General features: G+C 37.9%; 1 protein-coding gene across 1 annotated transcript in view; it reads right to left on the bottom strand.

Annotated features, from left to right (window-relative positions):
* The window catches only part of CACNA1D (calcium voltage-gated channel subunit alpha1 D), a 165,356-nt gene that overhangs the window by 43,539 nt on the left and 94,661 nt on the right, over positions 1-27,156 (bottom strand). The window contains exons 10-29 of the mRNA XM_079316836.1: positions 25,850-25,937; positions 25,143-25,169; positions 23,457-23,617; positions 22,651-22,876; positions 22,299-22,506; positions 20,560-20,680; positions 18,986-19,100; positions 18,232-18,301; positions 17,546-17,615; positions 16,715-16,856; positions 15,101-15,230; positions 12,343-12,402; positions 8,258-8,364; positions 7,102-7,189; positions 6,495-6,602; positions 6,276-6,328; positions 5,893-6,039; positions 5,013-5,214; positions 3,726-3,884; positions 2,955-3,065 (exon numbers count right to left, since the gene is read on the bottom strand). Of these exons, the coding sequence (XP_079172962.1) occupies positions 2,955-3,065; positions 3,726-3,884; positions 5,013-5,214; positions 5,893-6,039; positions 6,276-6,328; positions 6,495-6,602; positions 7,102-7,189; positions 8,258-8,364; positions 12,343-12,402; positions 15,101-15,230; positions 16,715-16,856; positions 17,546-17,615; positions 18,232-18,301; positions 18,986-19,100; positions 20,560-20,680; positions 22,299-22,506; positions 22,651-22,876; positions 23,457-23,617; positions 25,143-25,169; positions 25,850-25,937 (2,393 nt within the window). The remainder of the gene's footprint in view (positions 1-2,954; positions 3,066-3,725; positions 3,885-5,012; positions 5,215-5,892; positions 6,040-6,275; positions 6,329-6,494; positions 6,603-7,101; positions 7,190-8,257; positions 8,365-12,342; positions 12,403-15,100; positions 15,231-16,714; positions 16,857-17,545; positions 17,616-18,231; positions 18,302-18,985; positions 19,101-20,559; positions 20,681-22,298; positions 22,507-22,650; positions 22,877-23,456; positions 23,618-25,142; positions 25,170-25,849; positions 25,938-27,156) is intronic.

Raw genomic sequence — 27,156 nt, 5'->3', positions numbered from 1 at the left:
ACTAGCCATCTTTCCTTTTTTCTTACAAAAATCTGATGTAAAACGACATGGAAAATCATTACAAGTTTAAGCAACAACTGGCTACCAGGAGGCTGTACATACAGTATGTGTGGATGGAATTTTTTTTTATTCCATAGCTGCATTTTGTTTTGAAAGGCACTGAACCATGCTGAGTTACAGAATTTTAGCAAATGTGAAGAAAAATACCTGTTCTTTTAGCTTATTTGCTAAATTTGCTAATTTGCTCATTGGAAATCCCAAAGGACAAAAATCAGAAATCCTGGGGAATATGTAGGCATAGAGAATTAGCAACAAAATAAGTTTCCATAAATCTTCCACATAAATATTTTAGTCCTTTAATGCTCTCTTGGAAAGTTTAGGGCCTCATTGTGTTCTGCAAAGCTTTGTGTGATCCAATCTCCCAGTCAAGTTCCAGACACTCTGCATCACCTGCACTATTGAGCACTTCTCCAGGTTTGTGCATTTCAGAGCTGGAAGGCAGCCTGCAGTGCCTTGGTTGTACACAACACAATATCACAGGAAGAGCATCAATAATTTATAGTAGCCTAAAGTTTATATGACCAGCAAAACCAGAAGATCACCATTTTCACAGGACTTTTGTCAACATATTAAGGGGACACTGTCAAGCAGATGAGATAAAAACTGACAGGTTTTATCTATTCTTATTTTTACAAAGTTAAATGAAGTTTTTATTTGATGCTTTGAACATCTCTGAAATAACTTTTAAAATGCATGAAATTAACAAATAAAACTTTATTCTGTCAGACTAGCCTAAGAGACCCACCCACCAGTGATATACATAGAAGAAATTTATCAGTCTTCCCTCATGGACCCTAAAGTAAAGCATTAACTTTGGTTTCAGATTGTTCCTACTATTATTAAACCTTGATATGAATTAAAGCAATTGATGGCTGGTTTAAACATGCATCTATTTTGAAATTTAGATTAAAGATATTAAAATTTTGCTGAAGGCTGCTACCTGATTTCTCATTATTAATGAACTATGTAATATGCATTTCCAATAGGTTTCGTTAAAGAGTATTTGACAATGTAAAAGGTTACAATCTCGAAAGAATAACAGGAACAACCTTTAATATACTTTGTTCCCTTCCTGCTCAAAAGTCTGATTATTTTGGTCTTTAAACCTTGTCCTGCTAATTAAAAAGTTTAAGATGTTCTGCATCTATGGGGGACCGAAATTCAGGAAATGAGGCCTGCCAGTGTCTGCCCTTCCAACTCTCAGGGTTCAGATCCAGGGATGTCTCAGAGTGAAAGCATCCAGTCAGATAGAAATCATGTTGCAACAGAATTAAAACTCAAATTGTACAGAGTCTTAGAGACCAGTTTTGAGACATTGCATTTGCTAACGAGTAGGAAGCCCACAGTACAAATGGAGCACTGTGATTTGTACACTCATGATCAGACCACTGTGTTTGGCATTAGCTGCTATTTCTGACTACAGTCACAAGTGCATGGAGAACCATACAAGGATTCACAATCTTCTTTCAAAAAGCAGATGATAAAATGCAGCAAAGTCCTCTGTGCAAAACAAGGATATAGAACAGGAAATACAGATCAGGAAACACAACCAGCATACTCATGACACTGTGGTCCACACAGCTGAGCTATCTCCTCTGGGGCTTCTTATTGGTGCTATTCTTAATGTGAAACCCTTAGCATTTAAATAAGATAGCTGACACAAAAATACAAATAAGTTCATTAGAAAGGTACAATGGACTGGACAGTGCAGAGCGAGACCACGGGAGAGCGGGTAAACATTCACCCCCAACTCCACAGTTCACATCTCAACACCACATTCAAGTGATGGATCATTCCCTCACTTCTGCAGGCAGATACTTTGAGAGCTGCCTTTACACCAGGTGTCTCAGGCAGGCTCAGTGCCCAGTTCAGGCTGAATAAACAGTTCTGAAAGCCTGGAGAGCTGCTGCAGGCTGAGCTCTGGGCAGCTGTGAGTGCAGAACAGCCAGCTCAGAGCAGGGCAGGGCTGCCCAGGGAGCCAGGGCTGCTCCTCAGCTCACAGCCAGCCACAGGCACTCCTCCTGGCTGCTTTGAAAGGAGGCAATGGAAAATAAAAACTATCAGTCTGGGATGGTAAGGGCAGTAAACTTCAAATGGTTCCTCTGGATTTTTTCAAATTCCAAGTGTAGCAAGTGAACACGTTTTACTTATTTACATAACCCAGAATAAACATTAATTTCATTGTACTAAAAACAAATCAGGCTGTTTTTTCATCATTAACTTCTGCACTCCATAAATGCAGTATGAGAACTGAAAAAAAAAGGCTGCATTAGCTGCCATAGGAGTTTTATCTTTTTTTCAATTATAGTTACCAGTTTCTCTTGCAAATCTACTTTTGAAAATGTGTCTGCATCATTCATATTGACAGTGTCCCTTTAAAACAAGGAATCAACCACCCAGTGTGCGGCCTTCTATCAAATACTATGTACATGTAACTGAAAACAAAAATCTAAAAAGGCTATCGCATATTTAATTTTAATTTGTATATTTGCAATGCCTGGCTATATTTTATAAATTAAATAAATTATTGTGCATTTTAGAGTAGGAAATTATACAGGATACAGGTCTTTACTGGAGATTAAATTAGTGTCAAGTAATGAATGTAGTACCCAGAAGAGGAGATGTGGTAATGCTTGTAACAGGAAATTATCTGATTTAGAAAGGGACATTTTCATTACCTCAAAATATTCCAGATCTCATCAACCACTTTGTTAGATTTTTTTCTGATATCTGCATTTCATTTCCTGGAGTTACATTTCTTTTAAAATTTCTCTGATAGATAAAGGTGGGAAATGTTGGTTCTTTTTGTTCTTTGAGTAATATACAACAAGTGTGAAAATCATTATACTTAATTCCTGTGGTGATGACCTAATCAAATCATATCTTAAACTTACCTTGGGTTTGAATGCAATCAGTTTCAAAACCATTTCAACAGTGAACACTCCTGTGAAAACCATATTCATTATGTCCATTGCATCATTAAATAGCTTAGACTGTCCATAGTGCTGTGAATGAAAAATAAAATGCTTAGAAAAACAAAGGCTTTAAAACATTAAGTGAAAGCAAGGCAGCCTAAGACAAAGTTGACAAAAACACAGCATAGGAAAACATTTTTTGGTAAAATTTATGAAGCACATCTATATAGGTGGAAGATCAACTGAGTATCTCTGGCCAAGCATGGAACTGTTTGAATCTATTCTGTTAAGGCACTGAGCAGAACAAAACTGTCATTCCTCAACATCCTAAGGGAATCTCCAGAGAGAAGATTGTTTCCTCAAAAGAGGAGTATTAGATAACAATATTTTCAGGTTTTATATGCAAGGCTTTTAGAAGTACAGAAGCTCGTGTCACACCTGCTTAAAAAGCTCAAAGTATGGTAGTCACAAAATTACACAGTGTGTAGGAGGTAATTTCTAAGGGGACAGTGAATGCAACTTCAATGAAAAAAGCAGAATGGTTCTGTAAACTGAACTCAAACCATGCTTTTTCTTACAAAAATCTGAAATACTAGGAAAAGAAAGAGACAACTAAACATGTCACATAATGTGATCAGAAATGCTTTCTTTAAAATTCTACTTCATAAAAAACACAAATTGCACTATATCATCCATATCCTTCCCCTCAATTTATGCCAACAGCTTCAAGAGAGTTTCTGCTTTTCCTACCTGCATAGCCAAGCAAAGGGTGTTCAGCATGATGAGGACAAACATGATGTATTCAAACCCAGTAGAATTCACCACATACCAGAACTTGTACTGGTAAGGATTTTTTGGGATGTATCTACGGAGGGGACGTGCCTTCAGGGCGTACTCTACACACTGACGCTGAAAAACAAACACAGCAACAACTCTCAGCAGCTGAGCACTTAACTGCTAATACAGTGATTTAAAACTGCTACATAAAGCTCTCAAAGCCAGTCTGCCTACTTGATCCAGGGCTTTTATTATTAAGCATTAATAAAGTGCACTAGGAGCTCACTAATCTTTATTTGATTATTTATTGTCTCTAACCACTGCTCAGACACATGCAAAGATCAAATAATGCTCATGGAAATTCGGGAGGGTTTTGCCTTTCTTTATATACTAATATATTATAGTATGTAAGGGTATTGTACTAGCAGGATTCTTAAGTCATCTATAAACTGTTTTGTCTTTACTCCCTTTTCAACCACCAGTGGGACTGTGTAGCACAAAACCCTAGAGTCAGCAAAATAAACACTGAGGAGGTGTTACTTGTAATAGCTCAGTTAAATTGTCCAGCAAAATCATGGATTCTTCTCATAATATATTAGTGCCCAAAATCTTCAGGGCTGGGCCTCCTACTTTTCTCTGGAGGAATTCTTACAGACCCTGACTAAAGGGGCACATGGTGTAGTAAGAATCCTGGCTAAAATCTCATGCTTGGCTTTCTTTAAATAAAGTATGTTACAGTCAGCCAAAAATACCTGAAAAATTGTGACTTATGAGTTTCTCAGTCAAAGGATTAAACTGCAAATGGGGACAGACTATTGTAATTTTAATCTGAATATCCCCTGTGAATTTCTAAATAAATGGGGGTGAGAAGTGGAACATTTTGAACACTTGAACTTTGGACACTTTCAGACTATTCAGAACACAAAAACTATTTTCCAGTTCTTAGTGTAAAACCTATCTCTGCCTCAGGATGACCTGGTTGTATTCTTATTAATGTGCCACCAAAAAAGAAGATGCTAGGAAGTCAACAAGCTTAGTGGACACCACTCCCAACAGAAACACAGGTGGGTTGGGCTCACAGAAAGGTACAACAACACGAACACCCAGTTAAATATACACCCAGATAGTTAAAAACACAAATTAATAAATACTAAGCTATGTGTTTGGTGCCCTCTTCTGCCCCAAAGCAGAAGGGAAGCTCTTCATGCACAAACAAAAAAGGCTATTGTCAAAACTTGAGAATTCATAATTTATTTTAACCTGATTTTTGTCCAGCTCACAGTTCTTGTACTCTTGTTCTCCCTGTTCTTGGAATGTAACAATCACAAAACCAACAAATATGTTCATCATGAAGAAAGCAATAATGATGATATAGATGATGAAAAAAATGGAGATCTCCACTCTATAGTTGTATACAGGTCCTACATTCTCGCCATTTGAATCAATGGCTTTGTATAGTAGCCTGAAAAACAAACAAAAATTTATCTTTATTACCATTAAAACGAGAAAATAGTAAAATATGCAAACTCAGAGGACAGGTTTGAGAAATGGTCTGATGTTCACTGTTACCTTCTATTTACCGACAGCGTTTGCAAGAATATAGAAACCAGAAGAATCACAGCACATATTGTTATATTCCTTTTTTTCTGAAAGAATTAAGTTCATGACCCATCGGTTGTAGTTTTCATTTATTTATTTATTTTCCCAAATAAAATTTTCTCATTTAGAGAAACAGTGAGTGGCAGTTAGCTCTTCCTAGGCTTCTCTATAAGTGTCCTGCTGATTTTTTAGTAAAAGGTTTACTTGAAGGACTAAAACTTTCAAATTAGCCTTATTTAAGGGCTATTGATGGATAAGCATCTAAAATTGTTACTTCCATTAGAATTAAGGAGTAGTTCCTTATAGCAAATACAGCAAAACTGGGAATCAAACAATATTTAAAAGTTCCCCTTTTCTTACTTTTCCTGAAATAAGGGATAAGTGCACAAATTCAGGATAATAGATTTCTTAATTTCCTCCCTTTTTGCACCACCACTTAAAACTGCTTTATTGCGCAAAAATGTCAGGTAAATGATAATGAATTGCTGTGGAAAATGCAACTCTTGCAACAATGCAGTGCAAACATGGAGAACCCACTCACGCTGGCCAGCCTTCAAAGGTGGAGACTGTGAAAAGGGCCATCATAGCAGACAGAACATTGTCAAAGTTGAAATCACTGTTTTGCCAGACCCTCTCTTTGACCATGGGACTGTCGACGTCTCCGTCCTTATAAACGATGTAAATCCCTCTGTGGGGAAAAAAACCATTAGTGAAATACTGAACTGACCTCAGAGCTGCTCAGTGCACTGCCCAAAGCTGTGCTGATATTGCCTCCCTGTGTTTGATTTCCCTGCTAGCCTGTGTTTTCTGGTGGAATTCAGATGACAACTCCAATTCACACAACCCCAAATGCCTGACACAGATACTGAGTTCAAGTTATTCAGAACATAAAGTGTCACATTCTTAGAGCAAAGATCTCCTCACCGGCATTCCTCGGGGTTCTGCTTTGCCTCATCAGTGCACTTGTAGAATTTTCCCTACACACAAAAACAAAAAGCAATGACAAAATGCAGAATGTGCAAAATACGTGCTTTTATACTGGTTGGTTCGGGATGGGACCAGCCCAGTTCCAGCCTCAAACCACCAAGAACTCAATTCAGCTTTTGTTTTCTTGATGCACTGCAAGTTCTGAGAGTTCCTTACCTTGAACAGCTGCACCCCAATACAAGCAAACATGAATTGCAGCAGAGTTGTAACAATCATGATATTACCAATAGTTCTAATAGCCACAAAGACACATTGAACAACGTGCTGGAAAGAAAGAAAGAAAAAAATATGTTTCAATGCAATTTGTTATGGACTACATATCATAAATGTAATTTCTGAATTCTTTTTAAAAAATACTATTTTTCTGTTGCCAGCATTACACCTAACACAGCAATTTGACTTTTTCTCTAAATTTATCTGTGTCTGTTGATACAGACCCATCAACACCAACTGGCTAGAAATTACATAGAAATGCCATTACATTCATAGGCATATACTGATAAACAACTAAAAAGCACGGATGGGTTGGTTCATCACAGTCCAAATCTGCTCTCAGTGGCAGCTCCTCCACACACAAACTGCTCTAACTGTGGGCAGAGCCCAGCTGGGTAACACCAGATATGTTGAAGAATCAGGAACTGGTTTCTGTCCTTGCTCTGTGGACTTCTGTAGAGAATTTGTGTTGAGCAAGGATTTTTTACCTGAGGCAGGATTGAAGGATCAGGTCAATAGAAAATATAACTTAGAAAATAAAAATAAACACCTTAAGTCCTTTTGCTCTGTTTATTGCCCTTAGAGGCCTCAGGACTCTTAAAACTCTGAGAATCTTCACAACTGAGATAGCACTTGATCTAGGAGGAAAAAAAAAAAATTTATTGTTACTGTTAAGGTAACCAAATGTGTAACAGAATAACAATATCCTTGCAAATTCCTGAAATGTGAAATCTGAAAAAAGCCCTCCAACTGAAACTCTCAAGATATATATACAGGATTTTTTTATTCTTTATTGATACTTTATTATTAGAAAATAGTATTGATATCATAAATGCCATAAAAATACTTTTTTTAATGCACAGCTCACAAGCTCATTTAAGACTATAATGGAACAATACAGTCCCCAAAGTATTTTTCAGTGTTAACAAGGTTTTTTTAAGACACTGTATAAATTCTGTAAATAATGAATCCTTCAATTTCCAACTACCCTGAAATCAAAAGGTCTCAAATGACTTTGATTCTCTCTGTAAGAGTAGCTAGGACAGCATTTTGAGGAAGTGAGAGTGCACAGTGTTTTAAAGAACACTCTGAAACTGAAAGTTTGTGCAGTAGGAGTTCTGGTTCCAGCAAAGTTCAGAGTGGGGAGCAGCATCCTGACACCCTCCCCTGCTCTCTTTAACTCACTAAGGCTTTCACAGATTATTTTTAATATGGAAAAGCCACTCAATGAATCAAGAAGCACATTTAGACTCTTTTACTGTGTTTAGCCTGACAAATAAAACAAAACAAAAAATTCTCCAGTACCACTTATAGTCCTGAGTAAGGAACAATGCTCCCCCCTCAAACACTGTCTAGTTCCATACCCCCACAGGTCAATACTGAAAAACCAAGCTCATGAAATCAGACTGCAGATGTGACAATAGCTGGAGAGAAGGGATTTAAACCCCCTGAAGCCCCAGGAAATTCCTGCTGCACCACACATGGTGCTCCTCCTCATTCTCTTAGCAATTGTGGGAAGTAGTAATTTGTTTCCAACCCATATTAGTAATGAATTACAACATTCTCCATGAAATGCCAGCCCCATCCCTGAGCACTGACACTGCACACCCACACACCATGGGGGAACAAAGGGAGCTGAAACACTCACTTCAGTATCAAACCCCAGAGCAAAAATAAATCATTCACATTATAAGTATAGTACTTACTGAATCCCAAATGATACCAGAGAAACACCCACAACCAGCAAATCCAGCAAATTAAAATAATTCCTGCAGAAGGACCCTTTATGAAGGAATGCTCCAAAAGCTGTCATCTAAAAATAGAATTGTTACACGCTTAGTCTATATTTCAATTTATTCAAATTCACATTTAGGCTGTTTACAAGACACTTGCCTAGAGTGTGAATGCATACAATACTATCTCACTTTCTAAAATCCTTTGATATATAAAACAATCCCTGTACATACATTAAATCTTTCATTTATGTCAGAAAAATTCTGCTCAAGCAACTTCAAAAAATATGCTAATTGTTTCTGATGTCAACAAATGTTTTATTTTGTGTAAGAATTGATTTGGCCTTTGTTAGAAAAATTGCAACAAAAAACATTTGAGATTTCCGTGTTTACTAAACTGTAGGGTCCAAATCCTGACTCCTAATTATTCATACTGTCTTAAGAATTGAAGGAGCTGAAAATGTACTGCAAACACTTGGGAGTCAAAGCTGGAACAGGAGCAGAACCAGGCTGTCCTAAGGCAGTATCAAGGCTGTTTAGCTTTGGCTTATAGGACACAGGAGTGGTACTTGGAACAACCAAAAGATGCTTTGTATTCTGTGTAGTCAGAAGTCCTTAAATTTTGCTGTTCTGTAGGGAATATCAAATATTGCTGTTCCTTTTGGGCTTTCTCAAAATTTTTGTTTTCTGTTCCTATATTTAAATGAAAAGATCTTATAAAGTGGATCTTGCATCATTTGCAGGTTTCATTAGGAGCCAGTGATAGTGGCTCTATTAATTATGGCTGCAGCCAGCACCTGGGTAGATGGTTTTGGGTTTCACAAAGATGGATCTGACTCCTAAATCCATGAATTAGACTTCCTACCATAATGGTAGTAAGTACCAGTTAAAAAATGCACAGAGAAATCCAATTAAACCATTAGGTGCACAGACTCACCAGCTGAAGAGAATATTGCACTTGCTTTCCATAGTTATGGATTAAGTCTGAAACACTGAAACTCAAAAAGTCGTAACAAAAATAAGGACACCGTTGAAAAACACCTTGTAGTCAGCTCAGTCACATGAATTTTAATTTCTTCAGCCTCAAGATCCTCTTACAGAGCCTGTGTACTGAGTTATTCCTTGTCTTCCACAGGCAAGAAAATTTGATGCCATCTAGAGAATGTCCCATGCTGACTGTGTATTTTAATCCCTTTTCTTTCTATTCTGTCCCTCAAGGAGTAGGGAAGAGATTTCATTCCACTTCTCCTCACAGCAGATTACTGCAGCTTTTAGGGCTGTTCCCCAATGTAGAGCAAAGCTACAGTGCACTGCATCCCTACTCAGTGTGCAGACATTTCCAGGCCTTCTGCACAGCAAACCATCACCACCAGTAAAGGCTGAACCTCTGCAAAGGAAAGATGCATTTTTTTGGAAGCAAAAATTAATTGATCTCCTTAATCTCATTCACTTACAGCTGCACAGAGTACTCCTAAACTCATCAAAATTGGTGGGAGGTGAACACTAAAATAACCCTGAATACCAAACTAACATCTATCTACAACTACCCATTTACATTGTATGTGATATGAGCAACACACAAAGCTTCATGTAATGACTCCCACAAAAATTAGGTCAATAATTGACATTACAGTACAAGTGGGGTACATATCTCCCCATCTTCACATGGAGACATGCTTCAATCACCACAAATCCCAGTGGAAGCATTGCTAGAACTCTTTATCAAGTTTAAATGGTGTGAGATCAGCACAGTAGGGGAAGGAAAAAAGCACAAATCCCTAACCTGACCTTTGCTCTGATGGTTTCACCTTTCCCAAGTTGTCCAAACAGTGATAAAGTGAATTTCAATGTCATGCAGGTATTACATAAGAGAATTCTCAAATGATTTGAAGTGGTGTTGCAGCTCTTCTGTTATTCACATCCTCACTCATACCCTCAACAATGTGCAATGTAGGAATCCTTGTTTGAGAGCAATAAGAGCACAGGGAGATTCCCTACATGCTGAGAGTTATTCTGGCTTAATTCTTGTTTTTGTACAACTCTCTTCACTACAGCTGATAACATTGCCTCTGCTTATCCCAATTTCAGTTTCACACGTTTTGTGCCTGGAAATTAAGGAATGCTATTGTTACTGCAGGTCTAGTTTTGCATTTTGTCCCTGCAGAGCACAACCTCTGTACAGCTTGGATACTGTGGGAAGCACAGCAGAGGACATGGAAGGCCCCAGCCACAAGCAAGCAAAGCCAGAATCTGAGACATGTTAGTAAAGCAGGCTCTGTGTCTGACTGCCCACTACATTTGTATGGTACAGTTTATTTTCTTTTATGTGTGAATGCACTACAGAGCTTCCTGGAGAAACCAGAGTCAGAAGCATCAACATTTTTGGCTGTGATGTAGCTTCTTGTTCCCTTGTAATCTTTACAATTCCAGATTTCAGCAGCCCAAGTTCTAGAGTTTCCTGTTTCCCTTGGATAACTCATAAATTGCTCAGTGCCAAAATCTTTTACAATTTGCAAGAATGTTGTTTTCCTTAACACATCCAGTTATGCCTCTTTATCCTGTTCTTTATAATTCCTCTGCCTCTTAGAAAAATACAAATGGAACTGCAGGAGCTGGAGAACCTGCTGCTCAGAGCATGTGGAAGTTTACTTTCTTCTGCCACAGGTATAATGGTAACATATTTTTATGGTTTCTCAAATTCAGAGTTGGGAACTAGTCTGATTTAATATTACAGCTCTTTCCAATACTTCATTCTCTCCTTTAGTTTGGCCTTTCTCTAGCAGCAAAACCCCTGGATATTTATTTTAGTGTGCTACAAACAATCAATTCTATAGCAAGCTTCTCACTGCTTAAAATGTGAAATAAGGGGATAAACGTTAAGCCTGGGAGAAAATTCACAAGCATAAGAACAGTCTATTACTTACAGTACAGCTTATCTTGTAAACAGCCCAAATATTGCACCAATTAGTATTAATCAAATTGCATTGTGAAGAGTATGCACAGCAATATGAGCAAAAGCTGGGAGAAGAGATTTTGTTAAGCTTAATCTTCAACTGGAAATGCATAGTTTATGTACAGATTCTTAGTGTGCCAGTAATTTTTAAGTGTATAAATCAGGGCTACTCAACCTAAAACTTGTGGTGAGAATAAGCATGGCATGAAACATGTAAATATCTGAGAAAACATTTTGCCAATTTCCAATGGAAAATTTTATTTCCTTGTTCAGCATTTTGTTTCATATGAATGCAGTCATTGGTTATTTATTTTTTTACCAGAGTAAATCTTGTATACTGAAAATCTGAGTAACCCCAATAGACATTCTTAATAATCAGTACACAAACTATACATTAAAATGTCAGTTTTGGCTCATGCATGGGTAATACATTTAAGCAAGCATAATTATGCCTGTCTGTGAATTTAAATGTATGCCCAAGATAAATGCAAAGTAACTTAGTGTGTAGATAGATAAATGCAAGATATCTTGCAAGTCCTATTGCAAGACAATAGTTATCTACTATTTTAGCTCTGTGGATATAGTTCAGCAAAATAAATGAGAAATTACATGCTCCCTCCTTATAAGACTGATTATCTCTTTCAGAAATGTCAGAGCAAGGAGAAGGAAAAGCTCATGCGCAGTGATTTATTTTTCCCTTTTTTCTGAAAACTGCAAGTTTAAAAAGGGTAAAAAATGAATTATTAAACTGATGTAATGATAAAAATCAGCTTCTTCATGCATCCAATGGTAAAAAAATGACCAATCAAAACTATGAGGAGCTGTCAAATAAAAAATCCTCTAGTTTAAAAAAGTTTAGCTTTGATCGCTTAGAGAAAAGGCGAAGAACACTTCAAGTGCCTTTTCTTGGCAGGTGACACACAAGGAAAATCCTTTTAAACAAGCTTCCTTTAACAACCTGTTACCTTCAAAATGATCTCAAATGTAAACATACTAGTGAAGACATAATCTGCATACCCTAGGATCTGGAAGGTAAACAAAAAGTTACAAACATTATTGCTAAAGCTGCTTTTGAGCTAACAAGGAGCAATTAACAATGCATTACCTTTAACAGGATTTCAACTGTAAAGATGGCTGTGAAAGCATAGTCAAAGTAACCAAGTATCTGCAAGGTATAACACGTGCCACAGTAAGAAATCCATCTCTTTAATAATTTTTACAATTTAGACCACATACACAATTCCTGAATTAATCTAAGTAGATAGATGTAGAATTTAGACAATTTAAAATTCCAGCTATTGTGCAACCATTTTTATTTGCTTAAAAATTTAACAGATGCCACTGTGCTCAGGTATTACATTTCACCCCTCAATTGTTCCCAACAGGCAACAATTTCTTTCATTTCAGACTTTCCTCTACCAGCTTTCACAGATACTTTCTTCAGCCTTTAGCAGAGATACAGAATCCTAAACAAACAATAAATTCCTATTAATAATGTCTGTGGTTTACACCAAAGTACTGCATCACAAAAGTTCAGTGGCTGCTTCTGGAGTGTAGACCATCCCAAATTCTGCTACATTATATTGTTCCTGTATAGGCTTGTCTAGAGTGCCACAAAGCAAATTAATGAATAACTAATCCTGTCAACCCAACACCACAATCCCTTGAAGAGGGAGGATACAGCAGTGATTTATTTGTACAAAATCTGAAAGACCCCACAAGAGTTGCACAGTGGTATGAAATCTCTAAGAGTAGTGTGGCTGTGGGATTGACCACTGCTGTCAACATGAACAGGTATTTCAGAACCCCCAGAGCTGTGGCCACACCACTAACCCTAAACCAGTGAACTGCAGGAGGCTGAGTTTAGTCTCAAGGACCCAGCAATCCACCCAGCCAACAGCTGTGCACAGAAACATCTTTCCTGGGGTTCAGCAAATAACCAAGTGGGAAGGAGAAATAGAATAAAGAGACAACACACAAAGAAATTAGTCATGCTAGATCAAATAAAAAAAAATATTTTTCCCTCCATATTCCCTTGAATATCCCATCTTTCTGTCCCTTGGGGTGGCTGAAAAAAAACAGGTAAATATTAAAACCATATGACAAAGATTAATCAGTAACCAATTCACTCTAGACCTAAATATGTAATGGCATTCCAGTTGCAAACTTTCATTCTGTTGCCGACCTGGCTGATGGAAGGAATGTGAACTGTCAAGGCAGTAAAAAGGAAATCATACAGGCTGTGAGAGTACTTACAACAAGAGGGCAATGCCTTCCTGAAATCCCTCACAGTTTGTCTGTGTCCCAAACAGAAATTATCTTTTCAGTTACCACCACTCTACACTTACATTTTCCTAATGCTCCTCTAGTTACAAATACAATTATCAGCCCTTGAAGCCATTTCTATAATAACAATTTTAGTATTCTCCTCCAGCTCTCTCTTTTTCCTACCCATTAGTGTGATTTATTTATAAGATTACATTGGTCCAGCTTTATAGATATGGGAAGTACACTGCTCTGCTGAATAGTGCATGAAGAGTGTCTTTGTGCTTTGGCCTCTTTTTACCTCTGGAGAAAGTTTTAGCTTTCTGTTTTTTATTAAACTTACTGGAAAAATGTTCAGAGAATGCCAACAGCCAAAAGAAGATTTTCAGAGGTTGCACCAACACCAGCAAGAACTAGAGGGACACAACCTCTGCAGCCTCAGCAGGCCCAGCTTTCCTGCAGGATGTAGAAGAGTTTCTCTAACTCTGTGACAATCTCTGAAATAAGAGATTTTTGTATCATTTTGTATCTAAAACAGGAGAGGGCTGAAAGTTCTGTCACAGCATCCCCAAAGTCCCCGTGAACCATGTTGCACCATCTCAGCTATTTCCTACCTAATCTGAAGTAATCACAACTCACAAGAACATGAGAGTTTTGCTACACAGCTGTTTCAAGGGCAGCAAGACAAATAAAATCCATAGTCACGGGATTGGATTTAGTTTTGTTTCTCTGTCTAATAATTGTGCTTTTGAGCAACAGTTAAGTCTTCCACTAGCTAAGCACTTAAAATGGGGGATTCAGGAATTTGTTCTGGGAGAACACAGGTGTTTAGTCCCCACATAACCTACAACTTTATTGAGTATTAATTTCACTACTGAAATTAATGCATTCTAGGCTGAAACGGCATTTTTCTCTGAATCAAGGCAAGAGCTGGGCATGCTCTGATCCTCCTCTTACAGGTGAGTTTAGAAAAAAATTGAGATTTGTTAAGTTTCTGATGCAGCCAATCAGGAATCCAAATATCTTCAAGTCCAGCCTGGGGGTAACTCAAACCCTTCAGAGTGGCCACACGAGACAGGAGGCAGCACCCTCATGAATCCCTACACTCACTAACACAGGCAGGGACACTCCAGGTGCCCCAAGACCACATAATAGAGGCAGTGAAGAGAGGACACATCAGACTCTGTTCCAAACATGATAAACAGTGACAATTTTAACTGGCATTTTTAAATCAGCATCAAATACTGTGAGGCAGTAAGAGTGATTCAGTCATTGCACATCAGGTACTCCAGCTGCAAAGTAGGAATAAATATGAAAATTATAGATATTATATTCAGTTTGAGAATATTTTATCTTGATATATTTATAGTGACAGAAAAAAGCATTATGCAAATAATAAACACTTCTAATATTGACAATGTTCCATCAATAAAGTTGTTTTTAAAGACATGCTTTTTAGAGCAAAAGGAATATAAATGCATAAGCTTTAAACAGGAGAAGGAATGTTTTTAACATGAAAATTAAAAACCAGGTACTAGGCCCAAAGGATTGTATCCTGTGAGGGAAATTATCTCCAGACATAAAAATGAAGGGCTTACATTATTTCGGAAAGAGTGGCTGCGAATTGGATCTTCTGCTGCTAAGGAAACACTGCTCAGCATGATGAAGACAAGGATGAGATTGGTAAAGATGTGGTGATTGATAAGTCTGTGGCATCCCACTCGAATTCTAAGGAGAAGATACAAAAATACATCATTTTTGCACATGGAATTCAGCAGATGGTTAATACACAACATGTTTTCTGTTACTCTGCCAGCACTGATGGAACAGAGCATCAGCAGTTAGAAGCAATGAAACTGCTGAAGCCATAGGTCTGATTCTTCAGAATGCAAATAAATTCAAAATTCAATTCCCCCATAGTGAGAATGCACTTAAAGCAATGTGGGAGGGGTTGGTTTCCATTGGGTTGTGAACACCACAAGTTCCAGTGCTTGTACCACTGTACACGTACAGTCACAGGTCAGAAAGACTAAGAAATCATTCCAGATCCCCAATTCAATTTGATTCTTACTAAAGTCAAAATTATTCATCTTGTGAAATGCAGCTTAGGCTGCAGATCTCAGTGTGCTACTTAGGTCCCAACTCAAATCAGAATCTCCATGAAGATTTTCTTATAGAATTACAGGACAAGTGGGTGTTGAAGCTCCCAAGCTGTCAGGCTTTAGCCACATGACATGGAGTGTAACTGTGCATATACTTAGAGCCACTGAGCCCAAGGTAATCACAAATACAGAGCAGATCTGGGATTAAACTGACAAAAAGGCAGAATCAGGTTCACAACTAACAATGAAGTTGTCCAAATTCTGCTAAAGACTCAGAAGGTTCTTGGCTAAAATTTTTTCTCATGATATTAAGTAGATGATTGGAGTGTGGTGTATCTCAGTTAAGCAAATTGGCTATTTTAGACCAAGAACACTTATTATTAGTTGAAGCTGAAAGCAAATTGTAATGCTCAACAACCTTAATTATTTTGCATCCAAAACATTTTATCTTGATCATCTTTTGAACTTGATGGTCTTACCCACTGAAAGGCAGCATTCTCCCATGCCAAATAAATATTAAATAAGGACTTCTACTGACTAGTCAAGCTTGCTGTCTTCACCAGTGTAGAACTCCAAATGCTCTGGAGTTAGCCTAAGTGGTGAAAGATTCCACTCCCTCAGCAAAATCCAACTACTATGGTTCTTGATTTTGTGAAATAATTTGTCTTTATCTTTGATGCTTGTTTGAATCTGGGAAATGCTGTTACCCTAAGAGGAATACATACAACCTTTGTCCTACTTTTTTTCTGCTTTTTCCTCCACAAAGATTACTAGGGTTACTAGAAATTTTGTCTCATGCAGAAGAGGTTCAGATCTTGTATATCCACTGACTAACAGTACATAGGTAATAAACCTTAAGGGTACTTTCCAGATATGTGAGAACTCAGATTGTGTGTACAAAATGCTTGTATCTTCAACAGTGGGAAGGAAAATAATATATTTTTCAAATTCTTCTCATTTACCAAGTAAATTAGAAAATTTTAGGAGGGAAGCCAATCAGTTTTCTGCTGAAGACACAAGATTTTTACTCCTGATCTCCCTGGAAGGAGGTCTGTTACTCTACTGCTGAACCTTGATGTGTAAACCAATATTTTTCAAAATTATATTTACGGGTTGGTGCTGCTGAAGATGAAGAAGGCACTCCCTTCAGGGATTGGGGTTATCTTCTCCTTCATGTTGAGTTCTGATATTCTACGGGGACGTGGGCCTGCTGGTACCTCTGGTTCATCCTCCTCATCTTCTTCATCTTCACCTACTTTAATTTAAACATTCTTTTTACTACAAACTAAAAATATTGAGGTTTTGTTCATAACAATACAAAAGCATAGCTTGTATGAGAATACACATGGCTTCTATGAAATATATACTCGTGGCATGACTCCAAAAATCTATAAACCAATATGTGAACATCCAAATGCTGTCACAAGCTCTCATGCAGGCTGTTGTGCCTGAGTTCCCTGAGTGCATTAGGAGGCTTTGCTGAGCAGCCTCACCTGGGGACTCCTCTGGTCCCATCCATGCCTGAGCTCAGTGCTGAGCTCTGGGCACTGGGTGCTCAAAATTCAGGACAGATTTCTGTGACACACATCCAGACAATCAGGCAAAACGGATTCTTAGATAAGTGTGTTCACTGGGCCAAATAAAAATTGACCAAACATCATCAGCCCTGGAATGGCCTATTTTGCCAAATGTTTGAGAGAAGTTTGGAATTTGCTTTCCCATTTCAGATAGTGTTACCAAAACAGTCCTGAGGCTCACAGTATTAACTCTCAAATGCTGCTTGTACTCTCTAGGAAGCTGCAGAAGAAAATACTCAGGCCCATTTATCCACTGATAAGAGAGCACAACTGCACTGACTTCAAAGGAATTGATTCACCAAGAGCAAGTTTAGGATATTTTAGCAAACACACTTAAATGTGTCTCTAGCTAGAATTCACATACCTGGTACATCACAGGGGGGATAGGGATCTTTATCCTCATCCTCTCCTTCTCCATATTCACCAATTGTCACCTACAGCAAAGAAAGGGATGCACAGGAAGAAAAATAAATTTTAATATAGAGTACAAAGTCCACTGCAAGCACACCAATTAAACCTCTGAAGTCAGAGAAGTGAGTTTTCTGAAGCAGAGTAACTCTGAGAACATAGGAGAGTCAACATTTTATTACTTATTTTTCAAAAATTATTTTTCTTTAGTATTCACATTTTTCTGGCTGTGTAAATCACAATAAGAACAGAACCAACACTCTTTGATAAAAGCTACCAAGAACATTTGAACGTTCTATTAAGAGTTTATCATTCACTGATCTCATTGGATTTATCAAGCAAAATACCTACAGGGATAATGAAAAAAAAAAAATCACATTTTTCTAACATTCACTATTTTGTTCTCTAAGATCTTCCCTTCTCAAGATATCCTGGAACTAAAAGGAGTTTTCTGATTTAAAAGATACTGTGAGGATGCAAAGCATCAGAACTAATTTTCCTTTGCCTGGAAAAAAAAGTTGCAGAGATGATAGAAGTAAAAGATAGATGTAAAAGAAATTGTATCATGCACAATACAAAGTACTCCCTAGCAAAACCAGTAAAATTGATTCTTAGAAAAGAGACAAGTCTTGGGATAAACACCTTACTGTCCTTGGGCTTCTTTTGGTCACCTTCTGGCTTCTCACTTTTTTTATTTTCCAGACTCTCTTTTCTATAAAACAATACAATAACAATTACAAAACATGCCATGTAAAGACAGACAACTTTAACTAACTATACCAATTCCATGAAAACTTGAAAGACTTATAATAAAATATTTGCAATATTTTGTACAGCTACAGGTGTCAGAGCAATAAAATCTACTGCATTTGAATGCAATGATCCATTTAAAATACGATGATTTTGAATATCATTCCAGAGGCTAATCCCTAAAACATTCAATGCATGATCATTACTCCTTTCTAGAGGGATAAACTGTGCCCTTGGACTCATACAAACAACTTTCATTGACTTCAACAGGCTTGCACTGATTTCAAAAGAAGGTTTTCTACTTGTCTATATAAGGCTTAGAGAACTGATTCCACAGGGAGCTGTGCACTGGCAACAACAGATAAATTCTTGTGCTAATTGCACAATAAATCCTATTGTTGCAATGTTTAAATATCAGCTGGTTTATCATTATATTCTTAATTCACCCCAATTACTACCTAACTTCTATCTAAAAATCATATTGTTTGCCTATTATTTCAGTGTCTAGACAAACCCTTCTATTTTTTTCCAGAGTCCAGCATGTTTTGAAGATGGTAAAGACATTCATATAAAAAAATCCTTATGGAAGAATTCAGTACCCTCCTCCTTCCCTCTCTTGCTGGTTCAACATTCCCATCTATTTTACCTCGCATTCTTTTTCCTTTCCTTTTCTTCAGCTTCTTCTTTCTGAGCTGTATTTAGACTTTCAGCATCTGCCAAGTTATCCACAGCAATGGCCAAGAAGACATTTAGCAAGATATCTATTTCAAATCATTTTAAGGACATTATGCCTTACCATACTTGTGTGGTTTATTATCAGCATAAACACTGACAATGTGAGAGATATAAAACACATGTTCCCAACCTACAGCGTGGAGGTTTGTGATGCTGGAGTGTAGTGCAAATAACACCCATTTAATGGGCCAGACTGATACTGGCTGTAAAGTGAGCAGAGATCCATTAGGGTCACAGATTTTAAAACAGCAGAATGCTTGAGGTATTTTTTTAAATAAATTAAATTTAACTTCAGGCCTGCCTGAGCAAGCCCAACTATGAAATTGTCTATTATACATGAAGACTGTTCAGGCATTTTGAAAAATTCATTTTTATAATGCACTGTCTTTCATGTCTACAAAACCTATATCAAATTCAGTTCTTCAATCTGTATCATTTAATCAAAAATACTGATACAAATACCATACAGTGCAGAAAATACAATAGTTTTCCCATTCATCACCTCCTGACCTCTTATGAACTTCTGAGAATGGCAGCAGTTTGTTTCTACATGGGGCCAAGGAAGTGTTTCCAGATTACTGAAGGCAGGGAAGGGGAATGTTCCAGCAGACTTCATCCCAGCTGCCTCAGAGTCCCTGCCCTGCAGAGGATCCCTGGCTGCACTCCCAGCCCAGTCAGAGCCCACGGGGCAGCCCTGAGCACTGGGGAGGGAGGGAGGGAGGGATGGATGGATGGATGGATGGATGGATGGATGGATGGATGGATGGATGGATGGATGGATGGATGGATGGATGGATGGATGGGCTGATGATGAATGGATGGATGGATGGATGGATGGATGGATGGATGGATGGATGGATGGGCTGATGATGAATGGATGGATGGATGGATGGATGGATGGATGGATGGATGGATGGATGGATGGGCTGATGATGGATGGATGGATGGATGGATGGATGGATGGATGGATGGATGGGCTGATGATGGATGGATGGATGGATGGATGGATGGATGGATGGATGGATGGATGGATGGATGGGCTGATGATGGATGGATGGATGGATGGATGGATGGGCTGATGACGGATGGATGGACGGATGGATGGGCTGATGATGGATGGATGGATGGATGGATGGATGGATGGATGGATGGATGGATGGATGGAGCATTGCTGCCCCACTGCCCAGGCTCCAGCCCTGCACTGCCAGGGGGCACAAACAGCAGGCAGGGTAAGGCTGTGCTCCCAGGGAAGGAAGGAAGAAAGCAAACATTTACTGCTTTCTGCCATGGTGGTGGCTGGAGGTGGCCTGGAGATCACTGGCTCTCCATCCTCAGGGAATGTGGCACAAGGAAAAGTCAATTTAAAGAACTCAGCACATGCAGAGAGTGGTTGCCTGTGGCCATTCACCCCTCCCAGAGCGATTCTGCTCCTGTCCCTGGCTCACAGCCCCACTCAGAGATGTTTCCAGCCAGTGTAAAGGATACAGTTACCACAGATGAAGAGGATAATGAAATATATACAGACGATCATGCCTGAAGATGAGGGACCACCATATGCCATTATGCCATCGTACATGACAGCATTCCAGTCTTCTCCTGTTAGGATCTAAGGAGCAGATATTAGGAGATTAGTAGTAACTCAGCATCAAAAGTGAATAAACACATTCCTCTGACCACAAACACAGCTAACCTGTATGCATAAAGCAATACCATGTTCTTTATATGCATTGTTTTAAAATTCTTATTTAAACAAACATCTGTGAAAGCCTGGGTTTAACTCTAACAGCTTTTATTTTGTGCTACACATTTATATGACTAAACTTCAAAATAAAAAAAAATAACAATTAAATTTTATTGATTTTTTTTATCTTGGCCTGTCAAAATAAGAGCCCTGGTTTTCAGTATGGTCACATATGTAGCAATGCCAAAAAATGTCCATCACTTAAAAATCAAGTTAGTATATGTTTTAAGGTTTCTTTTTTCTTCTAGATTTTTTTTTTTTTTTTTTTTTTTTTTTTTTTTTTTTTTTTTTTTTTTTTTTAATACTGGCGACAAATCTGTACTACAATAAAAATTCTGAGTATTGCAATGCAGGCTTTAGGGGCACTTCATGTATTTCTAAGCAACTTCTTAAAAATTATCAGCTCAGTCCTGAGAAAACACATAATACTCTCCTTCCAAGCAATTAAATGGTTGTTTAAGACAATTAAATGTATGCTGTTTTCTGTAATTCTTTTTTGGAGAGCTAAACTTAACCAGCTAATTCTCATTGCTGGTGAGCACCCAACAGATTAGTTGCTCCTGAGTGTCTTCTAAAACTGAAGACAACTCCATCCCTTTGAAAATGAGACTACCTAAAATCTGAAGAAAATCTAACTTAAGTTTTTGTAGGGGCAATGTCAGTTCAAACATGAACTCTTTTCCCTTTAAGGAAATTTTTCATTAATATTTCCTTTCTTGAAATTAAATTGAAAGATTTTCTGCTTGCTCCAGGCAGCCACCAGATGAGATTTCCAGCAAAGAAACAGGAAGTTGACACCAAGGTGAATCTTGCAGGGTCAGCTTTTAAATCTCACCTATTGTGGCTGAAAATAAATATTGTGATAATGTACAGCCAAATGTGGAAACGGTGAGCAGGACAAAACCAAATAGCCTAAGTCCAGTATCCAAATTGATATCCAAAATTCAAAAATGCATCACAAATAAGTGAAAAGCAAACTCTAAGTATGTCCCTACCATTTCCCAAGTAGCAGATAAGTTTGCCTTAAGATTTTAATAAAATTTAGATTTTAATGGTCTCTGAAGAAATTAATGTTTATTTTTATGCTGTAGTGATATGACCCCCTATGCACTCTTTAAAGGCTTATTATTTTTTCTTGCTTGAAAACAGCTGAGATGTTACACAGTTAATGAAGCTACAGAAAAGAATTTGATTAAAAAAATATAACACTCCACCTCTTTTTCTAGTCATGTGTTTGATGGAAAAGGAGATTTAACTCTGTGAAGTAACATGACAGCTATGTTGCATAGATAGATCAAAGAAGATATGAAACAAATGGTACAAATGGTGCAAAATTACCAGAGTACTGGATTTAATGAGCAGAATGCTACTTAAAGTAAACTGAATAAATAGTATTCATGATTTTATTTTCAGGCAACATGATCACTTAAACAGTTTTGTTGATCAAAGGTAAAATGTCTCATACAGGATGAAAGAAAGTTACCTGGAATACAGTTAAAAGGGCTTGTGGAAAATTATCGAAGGTGCTCCGTTTTGTTTGAGTTTCATCAAAATTAAATTTGCCTCCAAACAGCTGCATTCCAAGCAACGAGAAGATTATGATGAAGAGGAAAAGCAGAAGCAACAGTGAAGCAATGGACTTCATTGAGTTTAACAAGGATGCTACCAAGTTGCTCAGGGATGCCCAGTGCCTATAAATTAAAATGCGTGTGTTAACACACACCAAAAGAACCCCAAACAAAACAGTAAAAGAGCAGTGCATGATGAAGTATTACAAAACTATTGCTGATCACTCTTCAGCTATCCTTAGAATTAGCAGTATTAGATAATCTTACCTTGTTACTTTAAAAATACGCAGGAGACGAACACAGCGAAACACTGAAATTCCAAGGGGTGACATAATTTCCAACTCCACCAAAATGGTTTCAACAATGCCACCACAAACAACGAAGCAATCAAAGCGGTTAAAGAGAGAAACAAAATAGGCCTGCAGGCCCAAGCTGTACATCTTTACTAACATTTCACAGGTGAATAAAGCCAGGAGAACTTTATTTGCGATATCTGGAACAAAATAGTAAAGAAAAGAAAGATTCTGAATTGCCTTATAGATTCCATTTTTATTTTAACATATTAGTACTATACTTTCTACATGAGTCTGCAGCTTTTTGCCTAAAAAGGAAGTATTGCTTTTTTTATGTTGGACTGTAGTTGATGCTTAAGTGTCAAAAGTTACGTTAGGATGTAAAGCTTCCTGCCAGCTATAAACTATTCATCTTCCCAATCTGTTGTGCAGTTCACGGTTCCTCAGCTCACAGCTTGAGACCACACTGTAGCTCAAGCAACCAGCCCACAGCAAGCTCTGCTCTGCCAGTTCCCACTTCCTCCTCATCCTCCAAGCACAGTTTCATGATAAAAGTACAGGTATTTACAATTTAGCATTGCCAGGTCTGTGCTGCTGCGTTACTAAGCTGTGTTACAGCTATGGAAATCAAAGACCACGTTCAGTCATTTCTTTCATCTCCCCCTGGCTGGGCTGAATATCCTTCAGACAGCAAACCACAAAATGGCAAAGTAAAAAGCAGCCACTGATAGAACTCAACTATCCATAGTCAAAACCAGGACAAATAATTTTGGACTGTACCTTGGATCTGGGTCAGCCAGTCAGGTTGATTGTAATGCTCTGATGAGATAGTTAACGTGTTCAAAAAGACCAAGACAATAACAAGCCAATAAAATGTGACAGATTTTACTGCAGCCCTACATTTTCTTCTGTTAAAGCGGTTCCAGCGACGCCAGCGTCGACTGAAAGTTCAAATAAAAATAAATTTATTATATGGAAACCACATATGAACCTAAGGAGAGTTTCTTCTTTGCACAAAACAAGTGCAACTGTGTATGTTTGAGCAGGTGTATTCTCACAATTATGTGTATAATACTTCAATAGCTGTCTAAATCATTACCAGTTGCAGATTAGGGACTGCTAATGTGTTATTCCTTTTTTTATATTTCCTTATAGATTTCTAAATGTAAACCACAACATTTGGAGACTCCAATTGCCTATGACATAATTAGATTAAGCTGCATTTAACATTTCACTGGGTAATGAAATATATCTGTCTTTCCTAGTCCCCATACACTTGATATCGATAAAGAAAAGTCAATGAATCAACTCAGAATTCAAATTCAATTCAGTCTAAAAATGTAGACTTTGAGTTAAACCCCAAAGAGAATTCTGGGAGGATTAAACAGAATAGGAATGCTGAGGTCATCTTTCAGAAATCTACCCTATAACATTAGAAATCTTTGGTAATTCCTGGAGATTTCTACTGATGTGCCCTGAAAATGTGTCAGTGGGCAAATGTCTGAGAAATAAATAAGAGTGACGAGTTGAGGCTGCATCTAGATGTGAGCTGGATTCACAAGTGAGGATATATCTTTGGACTCATAAAACTAGATATCTCTGCTTCACTTCTGGAAACTCTGTTCAAGCATTAACTAAGTTTTCTTTATGCACCTTAAATTTATACTTGCAGTAATGGAAATTAACACTGGTTTCAGATATCGCTACAAAGATGTTTCAAGCCTTGTGGTATTCTAACCATATAAAGGAAAAATATCCTGTCCTGACCTAAATCAACATGGCATTCAAGAACATTCTTATCTTGCCAATCCCCAGCTATAAGGGCTGTGTCCATGGCCATCACAATGATGCCTCACTCCCTGGGGAAGGTTAAACTGACTTTTTTTAAACTTACAGAACATCCTATCATTGAAGTCCATGAGATAAGAATAATAATGGTGGGATATCTCTACTTCTAAGACTCACAAGCAGGCTCAAACTGAATAACTCCAAGCTTTCTAAAGCCAATGGGGATATTTGTTTTTTTCCCAAAAGGATGTGTGGAACCAGTGACAAGAAAGCATAGCTAAGTGGTACATATGTGAATGTGTATGAATAACATAGGAATTCATAAACAGACTACAGAAATTTAAAAAAAAATTCAAAAATGATGACAGCATTTTTCCATTAGATTGATGCAAGTAAAGGCATGTTCCCAAACTGCTATTTTGACTTGTAGTGCAGCAGGTAGGTGAGCTTGCAGTGAAAAGCATTTTCTATTTTGATCCAAAGGCATTTTGACATTATGGTCAAAACAATATCCTTGATAAGTTATGGCCTGACTTACTTTGTGCTCAAACACAGTGCACTGACATTGCAGAGTAACATTCCAGAAACTGGAGCGAGGATCAGCCCAGAAGAGTGAGGAGAATTGGACCAAGATTTTGCATTTACCTTAGAATGTGATTAAAATAGGAAAATACTGACCTGAACTTGGATTTTGAGATGGTTTGACTAGAAGAAAAGAAAAGCACATTTTTAAGACTGGAGAAAAATTAATTAAAAAATTATTTTCCTTTAGAATTTTGCATTGGCATTATATATACATAAAAAAACTTTTAACAAAATTAATCCTGAATATTGAAATTAATTTGTCTGTTATTTATTTTCTGAAATACCATTTCTAAAGCATAACAAATTTTCTCAGTGAAAGAAAGGAAATCTCCTTTAAAACTCAGTAAATAAACCTTAAATAAACATGTGGAAGCTGCCTGGAAATCATGAAAATCCGAACAAATAAAGACTGAACACTATGGGTTTATACTCATACATTCAGTTATTGTCTAAAAATACATATTCTCCAGATCACAGAGAATTTACCAGAAAATTAATTTTTTTACATGTAATTAGAAACTTACATTTTTTTTTAAAATTTTGGACAGAAATCATATTTTATAAAAGCTTTCAGTAAATCCCAATACCACTGCAAGCTGAGTGTTGCTTTGCATCTTAACCCGAGAATTTTAGGAGCGCTTTAGCTAACACCGTAATAATTGGTCTAATATCAAACTCCTGCGAGTGCCATACAAAGCCTGGCTATCTGAAGGCACTTTTGGCTGAGCAAACAGAGGGGAAAGGAGGATGCTGTGAGGTGCTGGGATGCTGGGGTGAGCTCAGCACCCCACTGCACTCACCACAAGCTCCCGCAGCACGCCGCGCTCTCCCCCTCCCCGCTGACGTTCTCCGTGTTCACCGACTCGGTCTCGCTGGTGGGCATGCTCGCTGTGGGGACACAACACTGCTCAGAGGCAGCCCCAGGCAGGGCACTGCACACCTGGCCTCTCCTGGCCTGGCCAAGAGTGCCTCCAGCTCTGCTGAGAGCTTGGAAGAGCGGAGGAGTGGTAGATGAAGTCAAACTTCATCGGTCGTCCTCTCCCACCAAAAGGAAGCACACAGAATTCCAGAGAGAATGGTGACTTTTTTTTTGTTTGTTTGTTTGCTTCTTTTTAGGGATTCAAGGTAATTACTTACAATTCACTGCAGAATGTACAGTAGAGAAGGTTTGTAGAAAGAGTATGCAACCCCAGCCAAGAAATTAACCTGAGCTAGATTCTGTAACTTTTCACTTTCAGGATGTTCTGTTCACACTCTGGAGGTGCTTTTCAATTGAAGTGCTGTTAACAAGCTCGCTGATTCCAAGAAATATCATCAAACTTCTGAAAGGAGGAACAACCACACTGTGGTCATGCTGACCACTCTCTGCTTTTACTGACATTATGAATTATTGAGGCAAGATGCAAGAAAGCAAATGTGCCTGCAAATACTGTGTGAGCAGCAGGCAGGAGCACGGGGAATGGGAGAATGGTCCTTCAAAGCATGATGAGAATTACTGCTAATAAAAAGGGGACAATTACATTTGCCACAGAGTGAATTACTACACATATAGTGGATAATTACTGAGTGGTTAGCAATTGTAGTTGATGTTTTTTTTAGACAAAACTCATTTTCAGCTGGGTCAACACCATTTGTCTTCAAATCAACTGAAATATAGAGGGAGGACACCTTAAGTCAAAAAGAGTTATGAAAATATGAACAGACAAAGTTCTCAGTACTTCCCAGGGGAGAGTATTGTTTCCATGTCTACAAAGCAAGCAGGAAAAGAAAACCTCAGGAACAAGAAAAAGGTAAATTAATGTTGCTGGCCTATACAGTAGAAATACCATTTAAAGTAGGAAACATAAGAGAGGTGCAAGATGCATTGAAATTACTGTAAAACAGCAAGAACAAAAGAAAAACAGAGCATTCTAAAGATATTCTGGTGTGTACCTTCAAGTGTTTTCATGGTTTTCTTGTTTGGGTTATTTTGTTTGCTTTGATTTGTTGGGAAGGCTTTAAGCCAATGTCTGTGGACTGAAGAGTACTGAGAGCAAAGGGGTCACACTGCCAACTTCTGATAGGGAAATCTCAGTATTTTGGTAGCCTAAAGGATCATGAGCTTTAA

The sequence above is a fragment of the Erithacus rubecula genome, assembly GCF_903797595.1.
Source record: "Erithacus rubecula genome assembly, chromosome: 13".
NCBI lineage: Eukaryota > Metazoa > Chordata > Aves > Passeriformes > Muscicapidae > Erithacus > Erithacus rubecula.
This window is presented reverse-complemented; position numbering and strand designations above follow the sequence as displayed.